This window comes from Alosa pseudoharengus, unplaced genomic scaffold (assembly GCF_046254945.1).
Source record: "Alosa pseudoharengus isolate Yale_2024_CS ecotype anadromous, Long Island Sound unplaced genomic scaffold, YU_APseudo_1.1 YU_APseudo_1.1_scf_11, whole genome shotgun sequence".
In the NCBI taxonomy this organism is placed as follows: Eukaryota; Metazoa; Chordata; class Actinopteri; order Clupeiformes; family Clupeidae; genus Alosa; species Alosa pseudoharengus.
Genome location: NW_027468576.1, coordinates 20,393,658 through 20,407,008, shown reverse-complemented (window position 1 = coordinate 20,407,008; position 13,351 = coordinate 20,393,658). Strand labels below are relative to the sequence as shown.

The 13,351-nt window shown below is 44.8% G+C and overlaps 1 protein-coding gene across 2 annotated transcripts in view; it reads right to left on the bottom strand.

Annotated features, from left to right (window-relative positions):
• cpamd8 (C3 and PZP like alpha-2-macroglobulin domain containing 8) overlaps positions 1 to 12,340 on the bottom strand; it is a 45,994-nt gene extending 33,654 nt beyond the window's left edge. The window contains exons 1-15 of one of the 2 annotated variants that reach the window (XM_076278345.1): positions 11,476 to 12,340; positions 9,064 to 9,218; positions 7,470 to 7,492; positions 6,454 to 6,619; positions 5,925 to 5,977; positions 5,699 to 5,716; positions 5,005 to 5,059; positions 4,699 to 4,812; positions 4,402 to 4,486; positions 3,892 to 4,000; positions 3,358 to 3,585; positions 2,703 to 2,873; positions 1,818 to 1,946; positions 1,265 to 1,457; positions 729 to 904 (exon numbers count right to left, since the gene is read on the bottom strand). In XM_076278345.1, the coding sequence (XP_076134460.1) occupies positions 729 to 904; positions 1,265 to 1,457; positions 1,818 to 1,946; positions 2,703 to 2,873; positions 3,358 to 3,585; positions 3,892 to 4,000; positions 4,402 to 4,486; positions 4,699 to 4,812; positions 5,005 to 5,059; positions 5,699 to 5,716; positions 5,925 to 5,977; positions 6,454 to 6,619; positions 7,470 to 7,492; positions 9,064 to 9,218; positions 11,476 to 11,594 (1,794 nt within the window). In that variant the 5' untranslated portion in view covers positions 11,595 to 12,340. The remainder of the gene's footprint in view (positions 1 to 728; positions 905 to 1,264; positions 1,458 to 1,817; positions 1,947 to 2,702; positions 2,874 to 3,357; positions 3,586 to 3,891; positions 4,001 to 4,401; positions 4,487 to 4,698; positions 4,813 to 5,004; positions 5,060 to 5,698; positions 5,717 to 5,924; positions 5,978 to 6,453; positions 6,620 to 7,469; positions 7,493 to 9,063; positions 9,219 to 11,475) is intronic. The other variant, XM_076278347.1, reaches the window with a different exon arrangement.
• Positions 12,341 to 13,351: the final 1,011 nt, after the last annotated feature.

Genomic DNA, 13,351 nt, shown 5'->3' with positions numbered 1-13,351 from the left:
TACAGGGGCACCACACACACACACACACACACACACACACACACACACACACACACACACACACACACACACACACACACACACACACACACACACACACACACACACACACACACACACACACACACACACACACACACACACACACACACGCACGCACGCACACACAAAGACACAGCATGACCACCGTGTCTTACAGCCACATTTAAAATTCTGCATATAATGGAGGTGTCCTGCTGTGGTTGAGAAGGCTTGTTAAATATCTATAGGGCTGTGGGGAGCTATGCGAAGCCCCACAAAAACAATGAGTCCCAGAAAGCCTCCTGCAGCTACAGCAAGTCTTCTCGGAAGCTCTCCCTGCTGTTATATAAAGCCACGGTATAACTAAGTTATACTGTAACCCTGACATTTCTCTTAGACTTATGTTAACAATGGGCAGTAATTGGACATCCACTGGTCTGTCAGAGTGTTACAATATATTACAATGTGAGGTATACAGGACGATGAGAGGAGAGAGATATAAACTAAATATATATAAAATATATAAAATATAAAAATATTTATACTGAAATACAAGGATGAGAGTGAGAGGGAGAGTGAGAAACAGGTTAGAACTGGTAGAAAGAGAAACAGTGAGAGAGAGAGAGAGAGGTACAAAGGGGAAGAGAGAGAGAGAATGAGAGAGAGAGAGAGAGAGAGAGAGAGAGAGGGGGGGGGGAGAGAGAGACCTTATTTTCAAAGCTGGGCTGCACAGATAGCTGAAGGCTGTCCGTGACCCCCTCGCCATTTTCTCTGACGTAGTACACTAGCAACCGACTTAGAGGAGCCATCGCTGCGGTGACCTGAAGCTGCAACGTTGTCACACAGCTGTCAATCTCAGTCTGGGGAAGAGCTTCTTCCTCCTCTATCAATGAAAAAACAACTTGTTAAACCTCTCTGTGCAGCCAAATAGGAACTCAATAAATATATTCACACACACACACACACACACACACACACACATATATGTATGACTGCTCACCTGACAACTATGTAAAAATAAAAAAAACACACCAATAGATATGTATTAGAGTGGTATAAAATCAACTTTCTAAACAGATCATTTTCACATACAATGCCACACTGGATCAACACAAAACAATACAGATGCATTGTTAACAATTACACCGGATAAAAAAATGTCTTTTAAAGTAAATTTCCTTCTTTGCGGCCATAGACTCTTGTTGTAGTCTGTACTGTAATACAGCATTAGGGGGATGCTCACCTGTCTCAGAGGGGGTCTGTGTGGTGTGGATGTTCTTGTCAAAGGTGACAGCGGCCCTGCGTTGCCGGTGGCTGCTCTGGTTGGGGTGCTGCAGACCAGACTGGACGATGTTGCCCCGCGAGGCCACCTCATAGTGCAAGGTGAAATTACACCCACACGTGGACTTCAGCTGCACTTTGGTCTCCTGTCCGATCTGAGAACACACACACACACACACACACACACACACACACACACACACACACACACACACACACACACACACACACACACACACACACACACACACACACACACACACACACACACACACACACACACACACACACACAAATAGAAGCATAATATGAGGAAAAAGGAAAGAGAGTGCAGCAATGTACGCATACAGAAGATGAAGGGCATATGACAACACACACAAACACATACTGCCAAAAAAGACACAGAATCCAGGCAACACACAGCAGGCCATGGACACATACACCATGCTAGTCATAGTCAGCTAAAGCTCCTTTTATTTCCTGTGAAAGCATCTGAAAGGGCCACTGGGGTTCACCTGCAGGGGTTGGCCGGGACTCTGCAGCTGGATGTGGCACTTGCTGGGGGAGTACCAGCTGCTGATGGACAGGTAGCTGGGCAGGTACTGGTCCCCAGCAGCTCGGCCCTCTATGGACATCACCTTAGTCTGGGAGAGGTGAGGGAGACACATACACACACATGTACACAGGCCATGAGGACAGATGCTTACTCAATAATGCAGAAACACAGCAGCAAATGTGAGGTCTTTTCACTAAACATTCATGTAGAATTTGCAGTAATACGTTAGATCACGATATGCAGATAACGCACCACAAATACACTTGACTATTGACACTATTGACATTATTGACACAAATGTTATACAATTTTGCACTGTATAACACTGAGTCAATTAGATCAAGATCTATTTGAAAAAGGACACAAATATCAACACTGTATGCTGAATGGACTCTCTATTCCATGTTTCTCTGTCTTGCACCTGCTCTCTAATTCCCATCCTCTGTGTCGTGTGACTCCTCCACTCTACTCTACTCCTTCACACTCTCTCTTTCAACACTACTTCCACTCTCTGTAAGGGCAGAGCTACACCAGGCGCGTAACTGAAGCGTTCCATTCGCGTTGCATCTGCTACAACAATTAGCTTCCACTATAATCAATGGGAGTAGCTACACCAGACGTGATAGTGGCACGTACGTTCGTAAAAAATAGTCCATTCATCTAAAATGGATTTGACGCGTCGCGAATGGAACGCTTCAGTTATGCGCCTGGTGTAGCTTCCCTGGTGCGCCTGGTGTAGTCCTCCACCCCTCTCTGTTTCTCTCTCTCACGGCTGTGTGTATTGATCGCCCTCTCTCTGTGTCTCTCTGTCTGTCTGTCTGTCTGTCTGCTATCTGCCACTGACCTCCAGCCAGACATACTGTGCTGCCGTGGGGATGGACGGGATCTCGAAGGTGGCCTGGCCGTTCTGGGAGATCAGCTCGCTGGTGAACACGTTGTCCTTGGGCGTGAGCTCCGCCTTGACGCGCACACGCACGCCATCCGCAGGGCTGCCGTCGGGATACGCTACTTCGATCTACACACACACACACAAACACACACACATATAGAAATGAGCATATCATAGATCCACTGATGAAAAATATGAGTCCTAAAAGTATTGACACAGCGTGGTTTTATCTCTGTGTCTAAACTGTGTAATTCACCAGGCTTTTGCAGGATGCTGCGCTTTAACAGGTTGATTGAGCTCTTCACAGCCCAGCTTCAACCACAATTGGACTTGTTTGCTTATGACAGACCAAGGAGTAATGGATACCTCAATGCTTTACTGACAACAGTACTGTAGATTGCTGACATTATCTACTGAAGTCTTACTTTCCATCAGTTGTATAACAATTATTTTCAAAACTAAGTGCTAAACTTTTAATCTTATTTTTTCTCTGACGGTACAGAGTCAGGTGAGGTAACCAATAAGCAGTGCCAGCTAAGAAATCCATCTCCTCCAATTCCTACTCAGCTTTATAAGGAAACCAGTACTAATAGTATTAAGGCTCTCTCACCTTGCCCTTGTATGGCAGGCCAGGCTTGAACTGCTTGCGTGTGTCCTTTGAGTACTTGACGTCGATGAGCTGTTTGTGGACGGGTGTCGAGTCGTCTAGCATGGTCTGTCGACTGCCGTCCACACTACTGACTGAAACCCACATGCTCACCGTGCCCCGGAAGTGATCCGCTACATCCAGTGGCATCATTTCCTTCACACACAGGGGAAAGGTTGCTGTGCCCCGGATCTGGAGACGACAGAGAGGACAGGAGCATTATAAAAAAGGCTGATGGACAGGGGAAGAATTTAAGATGCTGACAGTTGCTTTGATCTCATTAGTGGAGTCTATATATTGCATTGTATTGTAATGCCTCCATAGACTGGATATTTATAGCCATTGTAATTCCTCCATAGCCTGGTTTGATATATTCACTGTTGGTATGGTTTGGTATGGTATGGTTTCTAAAAAGTGCCTTTTTAGATGTCTAGCCATCTCTTTGTTTTGCTTCAGTATTTTCTAATAGCATACAGGAGCCCACCCAACTAGACCCACCTCCATGGTCTTGACCACCGGGTGGCCCACATCATGGCGATAGTAACCCACTCCATTCACAGTCATGTTTACAATCATTTTCCCAGTCACCGGCTTCCCAAATGTGTACCTGTTGTGGTGGGAACAGAAATGAAGATTCAGCATTGATGCTCATAATAACATGGTTGTTGTACTAGTAGATGCACCTGTGACCCTGTGTTTACAACTGCATCACTGTGTCAGAAAACCATAATGCTGTTTATACCTCAGAGAGGCATCTCACATGAAGATTAAAAACAGCCATGTTTACCAATAACGCACAGTGAATATCTTCAGTGAATGAACCACAATCAGTTTTTTAGTTGTATATTTTTTGTGTATTATTTTCATTTTTTTGTGTGTATTATGATCACAGATCACAGAGCAACTTGAGAGGTTCATACTAACTGCAGGTAGCAATGAGGCCATCGAAATGTTGGCATCATGTTAAGAGTAGCTGTACTAATATGGTAGTAGTGTGTTTGGGCTCACCTGGCCCTGACGGTCACCTGCTCACAGATGTTAAGGTCACGGATGTAACGTGGCGGCTCCAGCACCAACTCGAACTTGGGGGTGACTGTGGGGAGAGAGAGAGAGAGAGAGTGAGAGAGACAGAGATGGTTATGATACACTGCCAAGCTACATCTACATCAAGACTACACAGAGTTTTGAAGGCGAAACATAATAAATAAACGTTTAAGATGTAGTAAACAGTCAGATGATAAAACAGCAGCTCCATCAGCCCAGTGTGCAAGCTAAGGGGTGGCTTTTGAGTCATCAGGTGCTCACCATACTTCTGCACCTCAAAGGACTTGTTGTAGGTGTGACCCTGCTGCTCCACAAAGATGAGCCACTCTCCAAACACTGGCTGGTCGGACAGGGGGAAACTCATATTCACAATGCCTGAGACCGACAAAAAACAAAATCAGGAAAAAAATACATCAGAAATCAAACACCTTTGTATAAATGCTGGACTTCATATAATGCCTGGAATCCCAGTGGGTGAAGTATGTTAATCCCCTGCATTTGCACTGCCTTGAAATCTGACAGAAAAAAAAAAATCCCAACTTCTAAAGAGAGTGGAAAAAGGAATACCGCAGCATCGGGGCTGGAGTCCATTCCACTGGATCATCCGGGATCCTCGCGGATCCTGAAAGAATTCACATCCAGTTACACACACATATTTACAGGACCACCCATAACAGAGCCTCAGCGGGGCAGAATATTATATTCAGATGTTGGCATCCTAACAAATTGTAGTCTACAAGACTACTGCAATGTAGCTCAAAACTAATGAAAGCCTGTTTGAGAAATGATGCTATTATAAAAGTTGAGCAGCAGTGCTGGGTCAGTTGAGACTGCTGCTTAATGAGTTCTGTAAAGTGATATGTTTAAGGTGCGTAAGTAGATTTTAGAAGTCAAGCATGCAATCTCCCTGTAGGTAGTTAACCAGGGAATACAGCAATGGAATACACAGATACAGGATATGTAGACCATCACCAGAGTTAAGTTGTTTATATAACTTCCTTAGTGACCTCATACACACAGACACACACACACACACACACACACACACACACACACACACACACACACACACACACACACACACACACACACACACACACACACACACACACACACACACACACACACACACACACACACATCTGCTGTATGAAGCGGCTGGTTGGCAGCCTGTTATCAGAGGTGCAGAGCCTTGTAATCTCCACCTGCGGGGAGAATAAACCAGGACGGGTGGTCCCCCCCCCACTTAAGGCACACTCACCACAACATACGCCTCAATCTGAGAGAGAGAGAGAAACAGAGAGAGGGAGGGAGGGAGGGAGGGATGGGAATAAAGAATAAAGAAGGATGTCATGTATTAAACAAAGGGATTTCCATGGCATGTTTATGTAGCATTAAGTCTCCTACTCATTTGTAAAGGGATAGTGAGTGTACAAGAGACACATGTGGGTTAAAACCCAGTAATATACCCATTCAGATCATATTACCTTGTCATTTGCTGGTTTCAGATCTGGTGCCATTGAATAAACATTGATTAGCACTGGAAAGACAAACAAGATGACCAAATGTTTACATGTAAAGTAAAGAATCAAAGTCATCAATCAACGATCACTACATACAATGAACTTCCTGTTGTTGACATACTGTATCTCTATCTTCATGTTCATGCTTGCAAGGGGTGCATCAGTTGAGTTTGTAATGAATGTCGACAAATTTATATCTAACTCTTTCTGGATGGATGAATATGTGTCAAGAATTAATGTTCACATCTGAACTGTTTTCTACTACATGTGAATCCATTCCATCAGCATTGGTGTAGGTAGGTGAATAAGTATGTCCTATTCACCAATCAAAGAAAGTGTGAAGTGAAGTGTGTGACTGATACCCACTCCAAATACACTTCAGAGTGTTAGGACCTCATCACATCACAACAATTGCTACCCAAGTACCAAGTCATGGATCAAAGTTTCTTTTTAAGTGTCTGATATTCCAGCTGAGATGTTCATCACCAGATACCTCTTTGTAGTGGCTTGTAGACGGGCTTGTCGGTCTGGATGAAGACAGCAGTCCCCTTGCTGTCCACGGTCACGGTGGTGGAGTTGTGGAAGATGTAGCCCCCCTCGGTCACGTGGCGGTTTCCCCAAACCTTCAGCTGGGCCTGACCTCGCAGTCCAGTGGGAACCTGAGTAATGGTGGACGGAGGGAAAACAGAGCAAGACAGTTAGTCCCACATTAGAGACATCACCACTATTGTGTCAATACACTCATAATGTAAACATATTTATCACGAATGTCATTGCTGTATTTGTTCTGAATTTCAAAATGTGCTGTATATGGACTGAAGCAGCCACAGCACAATCTCAGCTGTCGTATTCTGCGTGCTGAATTACAGCAGAAAACTTTTTGTGGTGGCTGCAAACTACACAAGACACCATTTAACAGCCATTACACAGGGCTAGTATTGGGAGGTTTTTAAAACAGATATATGCAATGTCCCACAGAAGAGAACAGACGGGGAGAGAGAACTGATCACATAAGATACAAGCACACAACTAGTTTAGCAACAAGAGATGTCTAAAGGGATGATTAAGCAGGGACATCTCGTGTGATGGGGCTGAGGTTCGTCTCTCTCTCTCTCTCTCTCTCTCTCTCTCTCTGGTAAAGGATGAGAGAGTGTTCTGCTTTGACTTGCCCATGCTGGACTGATCCGCTACAACCACAGAGGCGAGCGGACAGCTGCTGCCAATTACGACCAGGCTGTTACCTCCTCGCACATGAATGTGGCGGGGGCAGATGTTCCCCTGTGCCCATAAATAATCTCCCCTTTGGTATGTCTCTCGGAGACGCTGCTCTTGTTGTTGTTGTTGTTTTTGTGTGTGCTGTTCTTGTCGTCACATTTCTGATTTGTGCTACGCCTGCAGGCCGACAGGGATATCCCTACTGTGCGGTCAAACTTCGAGCAGTTATATAGCCTTTAAGATTTCTCAGGAGGCTAGAGGAAACACATGATATGCTTGCTTGGTGCCCCTCACCTTGAGTTTGATGGTTCCTTTATCTGAGGAGAGAAAAAGCATAAAGTCAACAGAGGTTATCATAGTTTGGTGCATGTGACTACTGACAACTCATTAGATTCTCCTCCAAATGCCAAAACAGAACTGGACATTCACATGACTCAAAGGCTGGTCTTCAAATGACATCAGCATCATAAAACTGACCTTTCACACTCCCTCTCTCTCTCTCTCTCTCTCTCTCTCTCTCTCTCTCTCTCTCTTCTCTCTCTTTATTTTTCTCTATCTCTCTCTCTCTCTGTCCTTTCCTCCCTTCCTCTCTTATCCCCCCCTCCTCTCTCTCTCTCTCTAGAATAAACATCAAGACTAATATACACAAATACAAAACACGCATCCAACCCTTAATGCACAAACAACCACTAAAACGCCCATGAGGTCACCCAATACACACACTTTACCATCATTATAACAATAAAAAAAACACTTTGTTTCAAGCCAAGAATGGCATCAGTGATGTTTCATCATACAAGAAGCACACCAGATATAGTCTCGACAGGGCAGTGCTGAGATAGGCGGACAAGGCACAGATGACCAATGCAGATGTTGACGTCACCAGTTTTTGTTTTTCAATTACACTAACATGAGGAGCCTTTCCTGAGAACAAACTTTCCGCAAACACACTTCACCTTCCCAAACATGTGGAGGCCTGTTTCTCCAGGATCAGTAGCGCCTTTCAGTTCATCAAGAAGAAGTAGTGTGTATGTGGTGTGTATGTGGTGTGTGTGTGTGTGTGTGTGTGTGTGTGTGAGTATGTGCATGTGTGTGTGTGTGTGTGTGTGTGTGTGTGTGTGTAGTGTGTGTGTGTATGCCTTATGCCTGTATGTGAGTGTGAGTGTTTGTATGCGTGTGTGTGTTATACCTGCCTGCGAGCATGTGTGTGTGTGTGTGTGTGCGTTCATCAAGCTGACACTCTCTGGTGGGGCTCCACAGATGTAAGCAGTATTGTCATACATAACACATACGTTATGCACAGGCCCCAGATTGCCCTTAAACAGTGTGTCTGTGTGTGTGTGCGTGTGTGTGTTTGTGCACGGATGTGTGCACATGTGCATTAAGTGGTCACCCTGCCAGGCAGTGTGTGTGATCTGCTGAATGAAAAATGGATGTGAAGGAGAGAGCATGGCAGTGTTCCAACTGAACACTCGCCTAAAACACATACACACACCCCCACACACCCGTGCACACACACACACACAGAAATTTCCAGAAAACATACTGATACACACTGTGATAAACAGTTTCTCCCCTTTTTTGTTTTTCACTTGCAGAATAGTACAGAGTAGCAGAGTAGTGCAATAATACCTAAATACTCCCGAACACATACAGGTGCCACACACACACACAGACACAGAGTTAATTCACATCAGTAACCCACATGAACTGTGACACATTGAGGTTAACAATTTCTCACTCTAATGTGAATTTTTGTATTCAAATACACTGCTGAATAGCAGAGAGCTGAATGAACTGCTTCACAGCAACCACCACCTCCCCAAAAACACACACACACAGACAGACACACACACACACTCTCTCTCACACAAACACAAACACACACCTAGTATAGTGCCATGGCTGTGGGCAACTGTCTCTCCTTTGACTGAGAGCTGCACCTGGACCCGAGTCTCATCCACTGCGTTGAAGAGCGTGACGCTCACAGCCTCCTCGACCCCAGCGCGAAACACAGACGGGGCAGCCACCAAGTAACCCCTGCTGGACACAAACACACACCATCTCATTATCGCAGCATTATATATCAATAACATATGTAAAATGGAGATAGAGACAGAGGGAGGGAGAGACGGACAGAGAGAGAGAGGGAGAGAGAGACGGGGGGGGGGGGGGGGGACTATACCATCATAACTATGGAAGGTTTGATTTGAAACCAACAAGTCTTCAAAAACCAATCCCGTCAACCTTAGGGCTGCCTGAACCATGAAGCAGGTTCAATAGTGGAAGTGATGGCTAAAAATGAAGGAGCAGAATTTGGCAGCATTTGATAAGCAGCTCTTGTCTGCCTGCACCACATGTTGGGTATCCTCCAGTGACTCCGACACTGTAACTCAGATATCTAGAATGTGACTTGACAGTAATATTTGGAGGATACAACACTTAAAGAAAATGGTTTTATAATCGCAGTTGGATGAAAAGCCTGTCACGCAGCACCCTGTCACACTGTAGTCTGGGCACTGAGCCTCTCTGGGTGGTCCCACGCTGCAGATGTGACTTTTCACAGCGACTGCTTTCAGGAACAGGCAAGACGGACATTTTCACACAACAGCACCGAAATTAAGTCAGGAGCAGGCTGCTGTTTAGAGAGGTCAAAGTTCAAAGGTCACCTTTAACAGCACAAAAACATGCAGAACCCTTCTAATTATAGCACTGCCTCTGCACGGCATAGGACCCTATGGGTGATGTGCTACATGTGAAAACACAAAGTTTACAGTCTTCGGTGGGCCGATAACTGTCACCCGCACTTCCAGAGAAGTGGGACACATAAATATGATTTCTGCCCTCTTTTTTTTCTACGGCCCAATGAAACTATGTGACCTCTCTCGTGGTTTGAGGGGCTTGGGCGTTATATCAGTGAAAACAGCACAGACGCCGGCGAAACGGGCGCCTCGCTCACTCGCTCTCTCTCCTCACCAAGGCCTGATTGTCTGCAAGTCGGGTCAGGTGGTTGGCATTACCGTGCCGGGAGCCAGAGGTCTCAGAGTCATGAGAAAATCCCTTCAAAAGTGCGGCTTAGAGAGCCGCAAGATAATGCAAGGAAATTGACTCTGCCAGCATTTGATCTGAGGCACCTCTGTCCTTAACCCCTTCATTCGTGGGCCTTAACAGGAGGTGAGGACCAACGCTGTGCTCTTGACACCTCGGCCACTCTTCACTCTCGCCTTCACATCTCTGGACTTCCACCATCCATAAATCACAGCCAGAGCATGGGTTTAACTGTGCTGAAATGCCAGTGTGCCTTAAAACCTCCACAGGTCAACGAGGTAAGGTTTAGAAAGCCAAGGAGAAGGGGGGGGGAGAACAGGGGAAGGACATAATCACTCTCTATGGTGCATTCTTGTGCAAAATCACTTGGCAAAGGCTGTGCGTAACCCGCTCACAATTAACACAAGAAAACTCTTGCAGCTCTGCAGCCAGCTCAAGATTAGACTCTGGCATTAAGTTGACAAGGACCCAAGCGATAGCATCAAAGTCAAGCTCTCACAATGGGGTATTTTCTATTTTACTAGACTATGAACAGGAATCTAGTTCACCGGGAGCCCCATAACATTTGTGGTAGCCAAACAATGAGAAGCGCACTGCAAGCAAGCATCTTAAACTGTTTACATCCACAGATTATCTGAAAGCAACCCTTAGGGACTGTACTGTAACTTTAAGGTTTACATCTCTCACTTCCCTCAAACTCACAATCAACTCTTGACCTTTGTGCGTTGTATGTATGTGAAGTCTGACCTCTTGACACACAAAGGACACATTAAGGCCAAGAACTGAATGTGAGTTTGAGAGGGGAAAAAGAGCAAATCACTACATAATCGATAAACACCAAAGTCAGAGAAACACTGTAAAAATGCAACAAACGAAACACACGTGTTAATTTTGAATGAGGTAGATGGAACAGTAACTGGTTGGAGGAAAAGCCTGAAGGCATTGGTAAGCGAATAAAACCGTCCCATTCTACGGGACCGCAGACTACATTCCTGATCAGCGCAGCTCTATCAGTTCTTTTACCCACGCGCCTGCACGCTGTTGCTCAGAAGTTCTTACTGTCAGTGATGTTCAACAAATCACCTGACATTTATTTGTTTAAACATGCTTTCCATGAATTTGTTTAAAAAACACATGATGGTTTTAATATGTGCGCATAAAAATAAACAAAAACAATAACGAAAACAAAAGACAGGCCACACAGGACATAAATAGGCAATAACAATAGTAACAGTAGCCTAGGCTAACTTACTGTCTGTCTTGTGCACTACCACTTCTGGCACCAACAAGGAAAATAATCCAGGTGAGAGCCCACGAATCTTTTAAATTGTTCCAACATTTCATTTTTGGTCTTTTGTCATCCGAGGCCATGGACCTCCAACTCGTTTTCTCCGGTGAATCGAAATTAGTTTAGGTTCAGAGCTTTTCAGATGAAATATTCCTGAAGTTTGATTCTGTACCTCTCAATCAGAAGTATCCATTGAAATGTGCAAGACAGAAGGCGCCTCGGTTTTGCCTGGATTTAGTGCACAGGGATCAAATTTTATCCCACATTGAGAAATCCCGTTGCGTGCAACTTTTTTTCTTTTAGAGCCCAACTTCACTCAACAGACAGTGCTCCATTCGTTGCTTATTCATCTGCCTTGGTTCCGCTCTCATATTTCAGCATCACAAATTATTAGCGTCCGCCCCCGCCCCCCGAAGAGTAGTACGATATCTCCAAATACTTATTGATTTATGTTCGGTGCAACCCAGCGCAGGCGACCCGACACTACAGTCCGTCCATTCCATTCCGAGTATAAAACGCAGCCTTGTTGCCTCTTTGAAGTTTCAAAGCTTTTGTCCCAATCGGCTGTGCGGGTCAAAGCACACTCCAGCAGGACTACAATAGGGGTAAACCCCCAAGCCCCTAACTTTATTGTAGGCCATTCAGACTAGACTGAAAAGCGTCAATAACATGAGTCGGTCAAATTTTGTGTAATGTGAGAACGACATTTTCAGAATAAACACTAAAACATTAATCTGGACTGTAAATGGTCATTTGATTTGTCCAGTGATAGGTCCATGAAATACAATATTTTAAAGATAGTATCAACTAAAATCACTTTTCTGTTCGACTATGGTGAATTTCTTATAGTCGTCTAATATTGAAAAGGACGAAAAATAGGCAGATCAATTCTGGTCCTTCGCTCGTCCACATTTGGAACGCAGACTTTCACAGTAATGCGTGCTTTTGACGCCCTCTGCTGTTGCGCACGCGTGTCCTATTCTCTGCAGGTTTTTCTACAGACCACAGCGTTTCAACAGCTGTTGAAACCCCCCACCCCACCCCCTTTCTGCAAGCTCAGCCGATGAATTGTTGATGTCAGCAGAGCAAAGCCCCTGGTAACAGTAAGTTTTAACGAGCTTTACATGTGTGACATTTATTTACAGGGCTCTGTCGTTTTGCGGTCCAGCTGAATGAGGCTAATCCAAGAGGAGCCCAGAAAACGTTGTAATGTTGTAATGCAATTATGCAGTGACTTAACCAGTGACAATCAGAAACAAAATGTGACGGTGTCGTCACAACATGGCATTAAAGGTGTTGGCCTTTATTTAAAAACATTATTCTTTGAGTCTTCATATAATCTATGGACTTGTACATTTAAAACTTTTTTCACTTGTTGGTGCATGTTTACATCTGTGTATAAGTATAAGTATATATACTCTTTTGATCCTGTGAGTCTCTGTATTTATCCCAATCTGTGAATTAGTGAAAAATACTCAGCACACAGTGAACACACAGTGAGGTGAAGCACACACTAATCCCGGCACAGTGAGCTGCCTGCAACAACAGCGGCGCTCGGGGAGCAGTGAGGGGTTAGGTGCCTCGCTCAAGGGCACTTCAGCCGTGCCTACTGGCGAAGGTTCGAACCGGCAACCCTCCGGTTACAAGTCCGAAGCGCTAACCAGTAGGCCACGGCTGCCCTAATGTTCATGTTACATCTGTGTTCATTCTTTTTCCAAGTAGGCAAAGTTTAAGGGGCATTTTGATCTGTTACAAACTCAAATGAAATCTGCCGATCTCTATTTTTACCAGTCAAAACTTTGGACACACCAATACTCATAGAGTTGTCTTTCTTCGTCTC